Consider the following 17,309-nt stretch of genomic DNA (forward strand, 5'->3'; position numbering starts at 1 on the left):
CGGCGAGGGGACCAGGCTAAGATGGTCATTATAGACAGGTGGCCACTATATCCAGGTTGGCAAGGATATCATTTATATTGATAAAATGGGACTTTACTTGAAATCTCAAGATATATTTATTTCCATGCCACATGTAGCACTCCAAATCACATTCACAGCATATCTATATGATAAAGTTATTTACATTGTACATGTATGTTAAGTTATAAAAATTATTAAATAAATCATAAGACAAACTTTATGTGTTTAAAAACCTGTCATTTGCACAACTGGTCGGCAATACAGATTATTCTATTTCCATACTGGTAAACAGACTACTGTTATTAATTGGTTTGATATGATTGTGGTCTCTGACATAGTTTAACAGGGTAATGCTATAAATAGGATGCATATATAAGAATCTGACTTTTAGGAAAAGCCTCTTGTTGATATTATACAAACAATTTCAGCTTTCCTATCGATACATGTCATTTTGGATGGGTAAAAGGTAAAAGAAAATACAGCAAATTGCATTATATGGGTTTAATATAAATTTATTAACCAAAGACAAAATTTGTTAAGTTAATCTTTTGTTCACAAATAAAATTCACTTAAATCATAATGCAGATATACATGTATATACAATGGTAATAATCTAACTAAGCATATGCAATAACACTTTTAATAACACATATATGTTTGATACATATTAAATATTAAGTTCACAATATACAAATAAAAACAGCTGATTTTCATTGTAAACTAAAGTTATAAATGATTCCAAACTATCACATTGTTTGACCTATATTCAGAAAATTCATACTGATATGTGCATTGTAAAAAACAAGGGGTGCAAGGGGATTTTCTTTGTTAATATCTTAATTTTTTTCTTTATTTTGCAATCAGTATGTTTTATAAAGATGACTACATAGACACTAAATTCATGCGTTTTTATCTAGAAGTAGCTCTTGTTGATCATGTGGAAAACATTGTTACAGTTTGAAAGCATCTACAACATTGATCTTCTGTGATATTTATGTCTTGTCCAATTAACAGAACACATTTATCAAGTGGACAAATGTCCTATTCAATGTGTAAAGACAAACTTAAATAACTCAAAACTACATACAATGTATTAATTAATTTAGATTTTAACCAAGCCAATGTTTATCTAGCTATAAGACAAGCTAACATCTATCTGCCTATTAGTCAAGCAAACATTAATCTACCTATAAGGCAACATTTATCTTGCTATTAGCTGACATCAAGATGTTAGCCAAGCCAACATTTATCTAGCTTTTAGCTGAGCCAACATCTATCTACTTATAACCAAAGCCAACATCTAATTAGCTATTAGCAAGCCAACATTATTACAATGTAGGTATAAGCTGGGCCAACATCTTTCTAGCAATCAGCTAAGCTAACATATATCTAGCTATAAGCCAAGCCAACATTTTACACCAGCTTAATACGGTAAAAGCCTACAGACTATTGAAGTTCTAATATTGCACATTTCCCATGGAACCAAGTATTAGAAATGATATATAATGTACAAATTTTTTTTATACAAATTGCTTTCACTCTACAACAATGATTTGTTTATACCACCAATTTACAGCCATACTAGCTTGCATTATGTACAATTTGTTCAGGCCTATTACTATTGACTGCCTAATACTAGCATTTTAAAAAACTGCAATCACTTAAGTTTGAGTCAGTTAAACAAACTTAGTATTTGTAAAAAAGAATTGCTTTTCTTATGGCCGATAAACTATTTCCATAATTTATGATAAAACGCACATTTTCATGTCAAAAGTTTTTAAAATATTTTTGATTTAAAATACAAATGTGTACTTTATATAAAGGCTTTTACAATTACTCCAACCTTATGCATAGATAAAAAAATAATTTCACCTTGAAAAGTCTGTTTGCTTGCTGGTAACATAAGTTTATTGAAAGAGTGATAACTGACAACCAAATTTATGTCTAGTAAAAATTTTGATGTAGAACTAAAATTATCATTACTCAACTTTTTTTCCACTTAATTCACTATATGTACTAAAGCACATCATTTCAAAATGGAAAGTGATAAATTTTCTTATTTTAAGGGAGGTAACTACACATATTTTTTTAGAATTTCTTTACAGCAAGTAGCTTCCCTTATATTGAAAAATACTGGTAACTTAGGTGTAGCGATAAAACGGATGATAAATTTTATAATCTTTATATGATAGGTATATCGTTTACAAAAAGGGTAATAACATACACTAAGCTATGCTATATTTGCACTAGATTTCATTCTTCATTTGGATTGACTAGATATAGTGATAAATAATAAATTTAATCCTATAAATATATCTGTATTAGAAAGGGGAAGTAATTTATACATAACAATATCTGAATTGAACAAAGGGAAACCACTCTGTTATAGAAATGGATAAATTTTCACTTTAATAATTTCTTAAGTTTGATAAGCATTGGTGAGGGAAAAGTGTTTGGAATTAATACTCCATTCCTTGCTGTGAAAAGAGGTGGTTCACAATTTAGTTACTACTTAATGGCGTTTTTATAACAAAGGGAGGTCACTTTGCCATATTTGATACTGTAGTCTTCAACCTTCTGTATTCACCGTTGACAGCGACAAGCTGGTGAGGGAAGAGAACATTCTGTATTTTATACATGTGCTCTATCTTGGCCATTAGTACTTCTAGAATGTACTGTGAATTCTTTAGGATAAACTTTAACTGAAAATAGACATATTAAGATATAAAATGTCTTTAAATAAATCTGTAATTCCTTTCATATTAAAGGTTTATTAATTAAAGTCAAAAAGTTTTTGATTTACATGGTACGATCAGTATTACTTTCTTAGTTACACAATAAATCTAGAATTACATTAATGAACAATCATAATTATGTAACAAAAAATGTCAATATGTATTCGCAAACACAAATTTGACTTGTACTTCAACTACATTCAAATACGCTTGGGTTACAAATATTTGTATATTTGAAAACAAAACCTCAACTCAAATCTTCTACTACACAAGTCTAAGTTCTGAAATTTGAACCTAGAATGTAAGTCAAAATCACATTTCAATATATCAAAATGAGTTGTGCTTGTTTGACCTTTTTCCCAAATTCTATGCAGATTTCCACGGCTAATTCTGAATCAGTCATAACAGGCAATTGACCATTACTCTAAGTTAGAGATCTATTGTCATTGAAAATTTTACATGTCAAATCAAATCAGGTTCTTGTTGAATGGTATTAAGTTAAAATATACAAATACAAACAGTTGGTATTCATTATAAACACCATTGTCCAAGTGAAGGTTCCAGCATACAGAGTGAATTTCATATGGTCACCTTTGCAAACAAACAATCGGACAGAATATATCCAATTTGTCCATGGTCAGTAAATCAACAATACTTCAAAAAGCTTTCCTACAAATATTAAATAATACAAGTCAAAATCAAACTTACATCATTTTTGAACTTGTCAGATTTGACAGAAGTTTCTAGATGTTTGACCTGTGCTTTAAAGATCTGTACTAGGGTGTTTGTAATAAGAGCCTCCCTCTCCGTACTGTATATCAGTAATAAACTCTGTGCCAGTACTATACACGCCTTACAAAACTGTGCTGTGTTCATTGTAAGGGAAATAAAACACACATCTGCAAATAGAAAATATATTTCAAAAATGATCAAGGTCACTAGCTTGGTTAAAGCCACATTATACCTCAGATATCCATAGATAATTCTTTAGAAATGATGAACATGTGTGAAATGATGTTTTAAAAATGGATTACGTTTACAACTGAAAAAAGTTGAACATACAGTTATGTGTTGTAAAGATAGGAAAATGTAAACAAAGTAGTATTTTGACTTCCATACAAAATACTAAATCAATATAAATATGCCAATTGTCAACAAAACTACAGATTCTAAAGATAGTTCATGTATACAGAAAATGAGTAAGTTTTGGAAACTATAACAAGATACCAAAAATTAGCAGTTTTTGAGAAAATAAAAGATAGCATTCTGAGGCATACTGTATGTGCAGAAATATTTGCGGGCTTCAAATTTTTGCGATCTTCGCGATGATATTTGATCCGCGAAATTATAGTATTTTCGCACTTTTTTAAGAACAATGTGTATCAGTGTGTTATATGCTTTCAATACATACTTTTAATTAAAATGTTTACAGAGTTATTGTGTTTTGTTTTCGAGGTTTTTCATCAGTTGAAAATGTTTATGTTTGTGTTATTTGTATTGTTTGTATAGAACAAATCAAAATTTGATCTGATCAGATGCCAAGACGTTTATGACGCAAACTGTTAAAAAAATGCGCGCTTAAGTGCTTTTGTTTGCCATAATCGGTCCGCTAGACAATGTCTTTGTTCTGTACAATAGCGTATTATTTGACACAGGTATTGAAAATAACTGTGAACTTCACAATTATAACAGTCATATCCCTTATTTTTTTAACCTGAGCTGTCTACGCAATTTTATCATTTTCAGCAGTCACCTCCGCAAATTCAAAATAGTGCGAATATTTGTATATACCCCCAAAATGAACATTTCCACAAAAAATTTGCTTCCGCGAAATTCAAATACACATACAGTAATGGGCCTTTAAAGAAATATGTATTAATAAGTGCTGAAACTATAAATAAAATGTTTACTGTAATTGTATAAATAAAAGAATTTATCATTTCATTATAACTTTGACTAACACATCAAATTAATGATTCTCTGAAAATAATAGGTTTCCCTGATCCCTGGGAGACATCGAGTATATGAGCTATTGCCATGATTAACGGAAAGATTTTTTATATAGGAGAAGAAAAATGGTTTGTTCTCAAAATTGCTCAGAACAACAACTTATATCTTTTCTTTTTTGTTTTCTATTGCTCTATAGGGATCTTCTATTTCTAGAAATTGTCTTAAAAATTGGGTTACAATTCCTATATTAAGCCTTAGAGTTGTACATGTAATAATATAATTACATAGTACTTGCCTTGAACGTTTTCTAAGAACAACAGGAACTTAATATATTATTTACTTTATGTGCACTGAACAGACATGTGAAAACCTACACTCTTACAGAAGTTAAGAGCTATCAATGAAGAAGTAGAGCTATCAATGATTCAGTGCAAAAGGATATGGACGATACATCAATATCAGATGACAAATATTTGGAGACACAAGTATATTGATAAATACCCATAATTTCTTGTATAAGATTCACTTTTATACCTGTTTAAATGATTTTAGTAAAATACATGTTCTGTTTATATAAATATGTTGTGTTCTGTTTATAAATGTACTCTGTATGATTTTCTTTCTGACCATTTTTTGTCATCACTGCTATGAAACATGTCCATTAAGTAACACCAACTTAGTGTTAGACCTGGCCACCAGCATTTGTATATGTTTTGGGTGAATGTTTATAATTTATAGACATTTAAAGTGAATGGGCTGGGTAAACCCTTCTTTTAGCAATCATGAATAGAGTGGAAACCAAAGCCCTTATATACTGAACTGCTTTACTTATGAGCATTAAATAGCAAAAAAAAAAAGTCATCAATTACTTACATCAGAAATTCGCAAAAAATAGTAACCTTACATTTTAGCAAAATTGGCTTAAATATCCAAGTATGGTAATGCGAATGCCTTATGCAGCTCGCAATTAACAACAACATGGTTTTAATTTCTGTATATCAGGTCATTTTTTGTGTAGGAAAAATTATGCCATTTTGGTAATAGTCTAATTTTAGTGAATCTAATTTTAGCGATAATGTTATACATGTTTCTTCTTTTTTTAGCGTTTTTCTGCTGACAAAGAGAGACTATGCTATTTGTCAGAGATTTATTGCTATGCGGAAATTAGATACTTGCAAAAAAAACCCTGATATATGATACTTAAAATTCTTATTCCTACATAATTCATACAGATTTATTAATACATGTACAGAATTCTAATAAAATTTTACATGCCATATTCTTATTGTGACTTTTAATGACAAATACAACATAACATACATAAATGTAATAATATACATGTATGTAATGTATGTATACATGTATATGTATAGTTGTATAATTACATGCTATAAATATTACTCACTATAAACACTATCTTTAACATCCAGCCCAACAGAGGCCATTTCTTCAACAAATTTATTACATTCAGTTTCATTCTGTAGGTTCAAAGGTCGCCAAAGATCTTCCTGAAATTTAACAAAATACCCGGGTATATATATATATATGTGTGTACATACATGTGCATGTACTGTCCTCACTAGTGTTACTGTGTACTTGTATCAATTATTTTATTTGATTTAGGATTAATTGTTGGATCCGAAGTCACATCAACTCAACGATTTAAGATTATACTCTCACAATTCCTTAAATTTACAAATTTTACAGGTAAAACATTTAAAGCAAATCTACTTATAGGACCATTTGGATATAACTTATTAGTGGTTTGTAACTTATAAATGGTGGTCTGTAACTTTTAAGTAGTCTGTAACTTATAAGTGGTCTGTAACTTATCAAGTTGCAGGCTACTTATAGATGGTCTGTAACTTGTTAGTGATCTATTACTTTTAAGTGGTCTGAAACTTGTAAGTGGTCAGAACCTTTTAAGTTGTCAGTATCTTATAAGTGGTCTGAAACTTGATAGCTGTCTGTAACTTATTAGTGGTCTGTTACTCTTAAGTTGGCTGTAACTTATAAGTGGTCTGTAGCTTATAATTAGATATAAGAGGGTAAGCATGGTATGATAACATTAAAACAATTGTTAAAATAATCTCACCACTGCCCTATATTTAATCCCCTCTATAATCTGGTCCCTATTTTCCTCTATCACTCTCTCAAGGTCACCATTGATTGTGGTTGCAAGATAAAATCCAACATCAAGTCCACCTCCTGCCAGCTGAAATATTAACAAGAATTACAATGACATGTTTGTAACATAAAATGATATTTTCGATAATAACAATATTCTCAGGATACTTCACAGTTCAATGCATGTTTTCTAAATGCACTTAAGATTGTGTTACAAAATTGTCAGTAGTAAACCAGTTAGATAAACAAGAGGGCCATGATGGCCCTAGATCGCTCACCTGACTTATCAAACTCATCCAAACAATTACCTAGACAAGCATTCTGACCAAGTCTCATGACAGGTAAGTCAAAAATGTGACCACTACAGTGTTAACAAGGATTATCCATATTTGAGCAGTGCGACCTAGTTTTTTACTCAGGTGACACATTTTCACACTTGACCTAGAAATCATCAAAACAAACTTTCAGACCAATTTCCAGGATACTTGGATCAAAACAGTAGCAACTAGAGTGTTAACAAGATTTTTCTATTTTTAGCTCTGGTGACCTAGTTTCACATGCGATTTCAAACTCATCAAAGCAATTACCTAGACAAGCATCCTGACCAAGTTTGATGATAATTTGAGTAGAAAATGTGACCACTAGAATGTTAACAAGGTTTTTCCATATTTGGGCGGTGTGACCTAGTTTTTCATCCAAAATGACCTATGTTCGATCTTGACTTAGAAATCATCAAAACAAATTTTCAGACCAATTAACAGAATATTTGGATCACAACAGTAGCCACTAGAGTGTTAATAAGATCTTTCTATTTTTAGCTCCTGTGACCTAGTTTTTCATCCGAGATGTCCCATGTTCGATTTATTCCCAGCAATGATCTAGACAAGTTTCCTGACCAAGTTTGATGACAATTGAGTCAAAATTGTGACAACTAGAGTGTTAACAAGGTTTTTCTATTTTTAGCTCCTGTGACCTACTTTTTCATCCGAGATGACCCATGTTCAAACTCATCCGAGCTATCACCTAGACAAACATCCTGACCAAGTTTGATGATGATTGAGGCAAAAATGTGACCTCTAGAGTGTTAACATGGTTTTTCTATTTTTAGCTCCGGTGACCTAGTTTTTCATCCGAGATGACCCATGTTCGAACTCATCCGAGCTTTCACCTAGACAAGCATCTTGACCAAGTTTGATGATGACTGATGCAAAAATGTGACCGCTAAAGTGTTAACAAGGTTTTCCTATTTTTAGCTCCTGTGACCTACTTTTTCATCCGAGATGACCCATGTTCAAACTCATCCGAGCTATCACCTAGACAAGCATCTTGACCAAGTTTGATGATGATTGATGCAAAAATGTGACCGCTAGAGTGTTAACAAGGTTTTTCTATTTTTAGCTCTGGTGACCTACTTTTTCATCCGAGATGACCCATGTTCAAACTCATCCAAGCTATCAACTAGATAAGCATCCTGACCAAGTTTGATGATGATTGATGCAAAAATGTGACCGCTAGAGTGTTAACAAGGTTTTTCTATTTTTAGCTCCGGTGACCTACTTTTTCATCAGAGATGACCCATGTTCGAACTCATCTGAGCTATTAACTAGATAAGCGTCCTGACCAAGTTTGATGATGATTGATGCAAAAATGTGACCGCTAGAGTGTTAACAAGGTTTTTCAATTTTTAGACCCGGTGACCTACTTTTTCATCCGAGATGACCCATGTTCGAACTCATCCAAGCTATCACCTAGACAAGCATCTTGACCAAGTTTGATGATGATTGATGCAAAAATGTGACCGCTAGAGTGTAAACAAGGTTTTTCTATTTTTAGCTCTGGTGACCTACTTTTTCATCCGAGATGACCCATGTTCGAACTCATCCGACCTATCAACTAGATAAGCGTCCTGACCAAGTTTGATGACGATTGATGCAAAAATGTGACCGCTAGAGTGTTAACATGGTTTTTCTATTTTTAGCTCCGGTGACCTACTTTTTCATCCGAGATGACCCATGTTCCAACTCATCCGAGCTATCAACTAGACAAGCATCCTGATCAAGTTTGATGATGATTGAGGCAAAAATGTGACCTGTAGAGTGTTAAGGTTTTTCTATTTTTAGCTCCGGTGACCTAGTTTTTCATCCGAGATGACCCATGTTCGAACTCATCCGAGCTTTCACCTAGACAAGCATCTTGACCAAGTTTGATGATGATTGATGCAAAAATGTGACCGCTAGAGTGTAAACAAGGTTTTTCTATTTTTAGCTCCGGTGACCTACTTTTTCATCCGAGATGACCCATGTTCAAACTCATCCAAGCTATCAACTAGATAAGCATCCTGACCAAGTTTGATGATGATTGATGCAAAAATGTGACCGCTAGAGTGTTAAAAAGGTTTTTCTATTTTTAGCTCCGGTGACCTACTTTTTCATCCGAGATGACCCATGTTCGAACTCATCCGAGCTATTAACTAGATAAGCATCCTGACCAAGTTTGATGATGATTGATGCAAAAATGTGACCGCTAGAGTGTTAACAAGGTTTTTCTATTTTTAGCTCCGGTGACCTACTTTTTCATCCGAGATGACCCATGTTCGAACTCATCCGAGCTATCAACTAGACAAGCATCTTGACCAAGTTTGATGATGATTGATGCAAAAATGTGACCGCTAGAGTGTAAACAAGGTTTTTCTATTTTTAGCTCTGGTGACCTACTTTTTCATCCGAGATGACCCATGTTCGAACTCATGCGACCTATCAACTAGATAAGCGTCCTGACCAAGTTTGATGACGATTGATGCAAAAATGTGACCGCTAGAGTGTTAACATGGTTTTTCTATTTTTAGCTCCGGTGACCTACTTTTTCATCCGAGATGACCCATGTTCCAACTCATCCGAGCTATCAACTAGACAAGCATCCTGATCAAGTTTGATGATGATTGAGGCAAAAATGTGACCTGTAGAGTGTTAAGGTTTTTCTATTTTTAGCTCATGTGACCTAGTTTTTCATCCGAGATGACCCATGTTCGAACTCATCCGAGCTATCAACTAGACAAGCATCCTGACCAAGTTTGATGATGATTAAGGCAAAAAATGCGACTGCTAGAGTGTTAACAACTAAATGTGAACGGACGACAGACGGACGACGGACAATCATCGATCCTAAAAGCTCAACCTGAGCATGCTCAGGTGAGCTAAAAATGTCTGTTAGGACTAGTCTGGGAAAATGGGAGCAATTTATATGAACAGATGGTCTCTCTTAAAAACAGGAAATTTTATACCCATAATTTTATAAATGGAAAAGAAACGTTTTGTGATGAATTACCATTTGATGTAGCTAAAGTGACAGTAAGTTTAAGTTTGATTTGAATTACCTTGTGGTTTGACTATGACCTAATTTTAGTTTGACTTATTTAACTCAGATTTACTTTTGAGCTTTATCAAATTGGACTTTGAGTTAAAATAGGATTTATAAGACTGTGAGCTATGTCAGACGCGACTTTTGGTTTAATTAGGTTGGACTGTGACCTTACTCACTTTGAGTTTGAGCTAACACAGATTTTTCTGTGAGCTTACAAAAAAAATTTGTCTGTGAGGTTACACAGATTTTTCTATGAGCTAACATACATTTGCCTTTGAGCTTATATAGATTTGTTTTTGAGCTTATACAGATTGGTTTAGAGCTTACATACATTTGTTTGTAAGCTAAGACAGATTTGTCTATGAGCTCACACAGCTTTGATAGATAGCTACCTCTTGTTTTGACTGTAAGGTCATAAGTTGGCTTAGCTTTGATTATGACAAAGCTCAAGTTTGAATGACTGTTCAAATTACATTAGCAACAAATAAATCAAAGTTTACTCACCTCATCACAGTGTTTAGATGCTATGGAAACACATTCAGCAATTGTTGGAAGGTTAGATTTACTGTCAAACACATGGCGTTTAAATATCTTGATGAAACTTTCCAGCTCCATTTTGGACCAAACAATAAATGCTGAAATTAAATCATAACCTCTTACTCAGGCTGACATAATTATATTATCTATACATCAATTTAGCTAGTAAAATGACTTCGTAAATTTTTGTATTGTTTCTACATAAATTTGCAAATCATCTTCAAAAACAAATAAAAACAGACTTCTCAACATTACCAGGAAGTGCTTAAATTAGGCATACTTGATAAGCTTTAAACAAAGTTCACATATCTCGATACATAATTTAGTTTCATTAACAAAGTTTACTATGCTATAAACATAATTTTCTCTCCAAATTTGAAATTAAAAAATATCTTTTTTCCCTTAAACTGGGCAATTATTTTGCACTGAGGATGCAGTTTTCAACACATTAAAATTATAAATAAGGTAAAAAAAAAATACCACAAATTAAGTTTAATACCTGAAAAACATCCATAATGTTCAGGGAATGCTTTGTGAAATTCTCGCCCAGTCTCTGATAGACTTGAGAAAAATACGCCACAAAGACAACGTATATATAGACTGGTTGCTCCTTCAAACTTTAACTGACGAATGTTGTACTTTATGATTGCACTTCTATTTTTCAGGAACAAATCACATGCCTGTATAATAAATGAGAATATTAAAATATCCAAATTTTCATAAGGAAAAAATTTAATTCACAAGAGCCAGTTATCATTGTTATGTCTGATTTCTAATATTATTAGATATAAGCATTTTGACTGGTTATAGCCCTTTATAAATGGTTGTTTGGAAATATAACCAAAGTCGCTAGATGAGAATTATATTTCAAACAACCGTTTATATACCGCCATTGTAACAACCCATCAGATATATTTATAACAAATTTTATAATACAACAAGCATCTTTTATCAGAGAAAAAATTGTTTCTTCATAGATTGACAGCAGCTGTATATATAAAACTATATGTCATGATTAGTCAATGAAAAGCTATGTTACAAACGTGCAGTGTTTTAAAGATACCTTAATTTCAAACAGTTTTAATAGTGGGGCGGGAAATTGAGAAAATAGTGCAAATTGTGATACAAGCATGAAACTTTCAGGAAATCATCTTTAGACCATGTAGATTTCAAAAGTGAAGTGGGCCCAAAAATATCTCTGCTCATTCAAGATGGCCGCCATTTTCAAAATGGCCGCCATATAAATTTGAGTACATTCTAGCTCATTCATTCCAATTTTTGTACAGACCTTTAACTCACACCAAAAGCATGCATATGATTTCTCCTTTTCAAAAATTTAAATCTCACAAAATTTCTCTTTCATACTTCTTCCAAATCCAAGATGGCGTCCAATATGGCCGTCGATTTTGTGCAAAACTGTTATATCATTTTTATAGTATAATTTGTTGCACAAATTATGTTTATTATGATAAAAAAAGGTGTTTAAACATATCAGAGACAATCAAATTATATGTAAATCTCAATAAAAGTAAACATTTAAAAAGTTTTTGTCTAAAATATCTTTAAAAAAGATCAAGAAAAAATTCCATTTTTTTTTCATATTTTTCAAATTTGATTTTCTAAAGTAATGTACAAAGTTAAAACAGTTACTTTATATCTTAAACTGTATTTGACATTCCATTAATATCATGTGTTTATTGTAAAGAATGTAAGAAAAGCATTAAATTTGTAGGTTTTTATATTTTGTGAAAGTGGGTGGGGTAATTTTATATGATAATTGTGAAAGAAAAAACAACAGAAAATCTACATAGCTAAGTTCATTCTATTTCTTTGCCTTTTTACTTTTCTATGAATTCTTATGCAAATGTTCCAACTTAAAAAGTACTTTTTATTGGATGCAAGCATTTTTGTCTTCCTTCGGGCCATTTGGTGGGTGAGCAAGAAATGCACATACAAACATGTGTATACATTCAGTTATTAAATTTGGTTGCATGATAATTCTTGTTTCAATATATTTGATATCATATATTAATTGTTAATCGTAAAGACATATAAGAAGACAATAAATCAACTAAACGTGCTTAAAATAGCAAACATGTACTTGAATGTAAGGTATAAAGGTAGTCTATAAACGCATATTTTTGACTCCTTCACAATTTTATATTTATATAATATAAACATGGTTTAAAAGCCAACAAAATGTATGTGATGTAAAACATATATATCAATGATATAGCCTGGCCTTTTTGAAAAGTTAAGATACAAACTAAGTGTACTAGTATTTCCTAAAGTAATCATATCTTATTTTTTTCTTTCAATAAGAGGGTAATGATGACCCTGGATCACTCACCTAAGATCATTGTTGGAAAAAAAGGTAACAAGATCATTTTGGGAGTGTCAATTATGCCATAACACACATGATTTTTGTCATAATTGAATCCGGTTGCTTTTAAAGAAACATGCTCAATATCTGCTTTCAATGTTTTATTTCACACGAGAGAACTTTAATAACCATATCTATATACGAGTCCATATAAACTTAGTGACCTTTTGTGTTTGGTAAATATGGACCATGTTGTCCATATATCATTATTATAACATAATTATGATGATACATGATTAATGTATATGCGTCGGATACTGTAGGTTAAGAGAAAACAGATTTATTACAGTAGTCTTTGTAAATTAAGTGATACCATTGCAAAACCATTTTAGACTGCAGTAGCATCATACAAATTTATGCATGTTATATCAGTCTACATCCTAAATATCTTATTTCAAGTCAATGAAGTTTAACACTAGATGTTTTTAATGTGTTTTCCTATACAAGTCTGTGAACCCAGGTGGCTCTATGAGCATGATTCATTAAATGTGTTAATAAAGACCCAAGGTGGTGCTACATGCCAGCTTAGTACCTGTGCTCTATGCATTTTGATTTTTGAGAAGATTTTTTTTATTGCATGTACACTTAATGATACAAAAGTGTTTTATGTAACTTTTAAAGAGGTCTTCTTTACTTGGCAAGGTTATATTTTGACTATCTAAGCTCTAGGCATTACAGTTTGTTTGTTTGTTGATTTTTTTTAATAACATCAACAACAAAACAACTTCAATGCGATTCCCTACACAAGTCTTTAAAAACTGTGTTCCTCGTGAGGTCCTTTAAGTCATGTTCCTGCAGTCCAAAATGGCTTTCCCTGTCACTTAGTTTACATTGACTTATATATTAAAATTCTTCTCCGAAACTATGTGCACAGAGAAGAGAAAATATCGTATATCATAACATTGTGATGTTATATAAAGATTATAAACTATTGGCATAGGGTCAAAATCACTTAGTTTACATGGACTCTTATTGGAATATAGTTATATGAGTCTTCTTGTAGTTCTGAGAGCCTAGTTATTGGACATGATTCTTTAAATCATGACTGGTGAAAAAAAGATACTCCTTATATAATTTTAGCATTCTTCAGTATAAAAGAATTATAGACCTTTTCCAGCAGTGGGTCTTAGGCGCATGATCTAGGGTCAACAATGCTCTCTTGTTTTATGGGAAAAATAAAGTAGGAATACATTTAAAAAAAAACTGAAAACTGTTTTATTTGCTTAAACGCCTATTTCTACATATAATACATATTCAATGGCGTTGTACATTATCACATCAGAACATTAAAAGTAATAAATAAATGTAGTTTAAGAATAATAAAACAATTAATTCTGAATCTAAAATCTAAAACATGGTATCACAAATAAAAGAAAGTAATGTTATTTAAAATAATTAAAAATATGGCTATATTATTAAAGGACATGGTAAAAGACATGCAAATGTTACTTGGATAATAAATACATTGTAAAATCAGATATTCATCACAGAGTTAATGCGCAGAAAAATATTGTCTCTTAGTTTCTACACTTTACTGACTTTGACTAAAAAAGATTAAAATAGTCTCTGAAGAAAGTGAGTCTTCAAGTGTTTCTTGAAACTATCAACTGATGAGCATTGTCTGATATTTAATGGAAGATCATTCCAGAGTTTAGGGCCGATTGTACTGAAACTTCTGTCACTGAAAGTTTTACACTTATTAAAAGGCACTTCATAACTGTCAACTGAAAATGATGATGATCTCAGAGAACGTTTTTGAACTTTTGGTGTAAGCAGGTCGGTCAAATAAGTTGGTGCATTTCCAACGTGACAGTTGTACATATATACAAGAATCTTGAATTGTATTCTGGCCTTGATGGGCAGCCAGTGTAGATCGTCATTTAGTTTATATTCCAAAGTATAAGCTATGTTTGTTATGTGGGTCAAGCGGTTTTATTGATACATATTTTAGCACACCTAGTCATTAGATAATATGATGTATCAGTCGCCTAAATTTTTGTTTCTTTTGAAAATATCATGTCTACATAAGTTATTAGAAATGGACGGTACTTATTCAATTATACTTGGTTACAATGATGTGCAAGTAAATATAACTTTGAATCATTCTGTTACAAGCTTTTAGCAAGACTAAATTGTGCAGGAAATAATTGTATTCATAAATAGACAACATTTCACTAAGGTAAAGGCATGATTTTATCTAACATATGGTTCGTTGATGAATATTCAGTCTTCTTTCTGTACAATTATCAAGTTATATTATGACTATTGAAACAACTTATATCATGCAAACCAATTTAATAACTGAATGTATACATATGATTGTATCTGCATTTATTGATATTTTAGTACACCCTCTAGACCTGAAGGAAAACAAAAATACCTTAATACAATAAAATACCTTTACAGTGAATATTTGCATAAGAATTCTTAAAAAACGTTATTTTGTACTACAATTGTCTGATAAATTTACCCCACCCACTTTTAATAAGTATAAAAACCTTCACATTTTTGTTTGTTTTTGTTACAATTATTATACAATAAAACATAGTGGTTGATTGAATATCAAATACACTTTAAGAAACTATGTAACTTTTGGAATTTTGTACATAGACCTAGAAAACCATGTTAGAGAAAAATGAAAAAAATGGCACTTTTTCTTTGATTTTTTTAAAGATTTCTTTTGTACAAAAAACTAAAAACATGACTAACAATGTGGTTAACCTAAAATTTGATTTTTTTCTAATATATTTCACAATTTTATATGGAAATACGCATACCGTGTGCAAAAAATTATACTACAAAAGAGATATATCAGTTTTCATTAAAATTGGCAGCCTTATTGGACGCCATCTTGGATTCTGAAGAAATATGCAAGAGAAATTGCTTAAAAATTTAAATTTTTGAAAAGGGGAAACTATATGCATGCTTTGGTGAAAGTTTCAGGTCTGTACAAAAAATTGGAATGAATGATCTATTATGTACATCAAATTTATATGGCGGCCATCTTGAAAATGGCGGCCATCTTGAATGAGCAGAGATATTTTTGGGCCCACTTCACTTTTGAAATCTACATGGTCTAAAGATAATTTCCTGAAAGTTTCATGCTTGTATCACAATTTGCACTATTTTGACAGCAGAGACCTTATTTCCCGCCCCATAATGCCATTTTCAAAGGTGGTTAAATCTACATCATATTAAACACAGTCTTAAACTGGCAATATTTGTTTTCAATGCCTAACAACTGCATTTTCAAATTTCATGCATGGAAAAAAAAACCTTGTCTAACTTATTAGACTTGTTGAGGAGACAGATCATTTTTTTGACTCATACTGTAAGAATCATTAGATGTGGTAAACCATTTAAACCAAATTAATTTCTCTGCTGCATTAGTTCAACCCAAGGATCATGGGTTCTAGCTCTACATAAGTCACAGCCATGTTTCTGCGTAGGACATTATGAGCCAAGAATAACATACGATCTTGAATGATTTAAACATCCCTACAGCATTTGTTACAATCAAATAAATATTGACAGCCGACAGAGTGATTATTTCTTGTACCAAATATAACCCACAAATAATAGAAAATATTACTTTCAAATCTAAACTATATAAAGCAGAAAGCATCAAAGGTTATCAAAACCTATTGAGCCTCTTTTTAAAATGCCAGATAGAGGTAAATCAGTGCATTCAATTACAAAAGGACTGTTATGCAGTCATCAGATTACACACAGGAGAAAATCTAACCTTCATCAATAGCAAACAGACAAAACAACAAATAAACTTAGAACAAAAAAAACTCTGTTTAATTTGATACAAAGTAATTAGATCTTTTATACAACTTATTTCATTAATCATTCAGAAGCTTTCATTTGAAATCAAAGCTCCTGTTGTCATAAGAGCAACTAGAAGCTTTCATGATCATATCAAACATCTAGATGACCTGCACTGGCAATTCAAGCCTCTACAAGAGCAATTAGAAATGGTAAAAAGCTTCCATTAACACTGATTAACATTGCATGTGCACATATAACTTGATACTGTAATCTTGTTAAGTGACATAAAATGGATGAGTAATACACCTGATCCTCGTAAAATGTGGAGCATGAAGACTATCAGGTTATTTACAATCTATTCTCACACAAATGCATTTCAAAATAGATTTAACATTGTCTATGTTCAATAAATACTGAGTACA

The 17,309-nt window shown here is 31.7% G+C and overlaps 1 protein-coding gene across 1 annotated transcript in view; it reads right to left on the reverse strand.

The window, feature by feature from the left end:
* Positions 1-505: 505 nt before the first annotated feature.
* Positions 506-17,309, reverse strand: part of LOC132728202 (exocyst complex component 8-like) — a 38,423-nt gene continuing 21,619 nt past the window's right edge. Inside the window, exons 11-16 of the mRNA XM_060713837.1 lie at positions 11,230-11,410; positions 10,698-10,828; positions 6,802-6,921; positions 6,112-6,214; positions 3,465-3,655; positions 506-2,723 (exon numbers count right to left, since the gene is read on the reverse strand). Coding sequence (XP_060569820.1) covers positions 2,562-2,723; positions 3,465-3,655; positions 6,112-6,214; positions 6,802-6,921; positions 10,698-10,828; positions 11,230-11,410 — 888 coding nt within the window. The 3' untranslated portion in view covers positions 506-2,561. The remainder of the gene's footprint in view (positions 2,724-3,464; positions 3,656-6,111; positions 6,215-6,801; positions 6,922-10,697; positions 10,829-11,229; positions 11,411-17,309) is intronic.

Source organism: Ruditapes philippinarum, unplaced genomic scaffold (assembly GCF_026571515.1).
Source record: "Ruditapes philippinarum isolate M1 unplaced genomic scaffold, ASM2657151v2 ctg4221_1_1_1_1, whole genome shotgun sequence".
Classification (NCBI taxonomy): domain Eukaryota; kingdom Metazoa; phylum Mollusca; class Bivalvia; order Venerida; family Veneridae; genus Ruditapes; species Ruditapes philippinarum.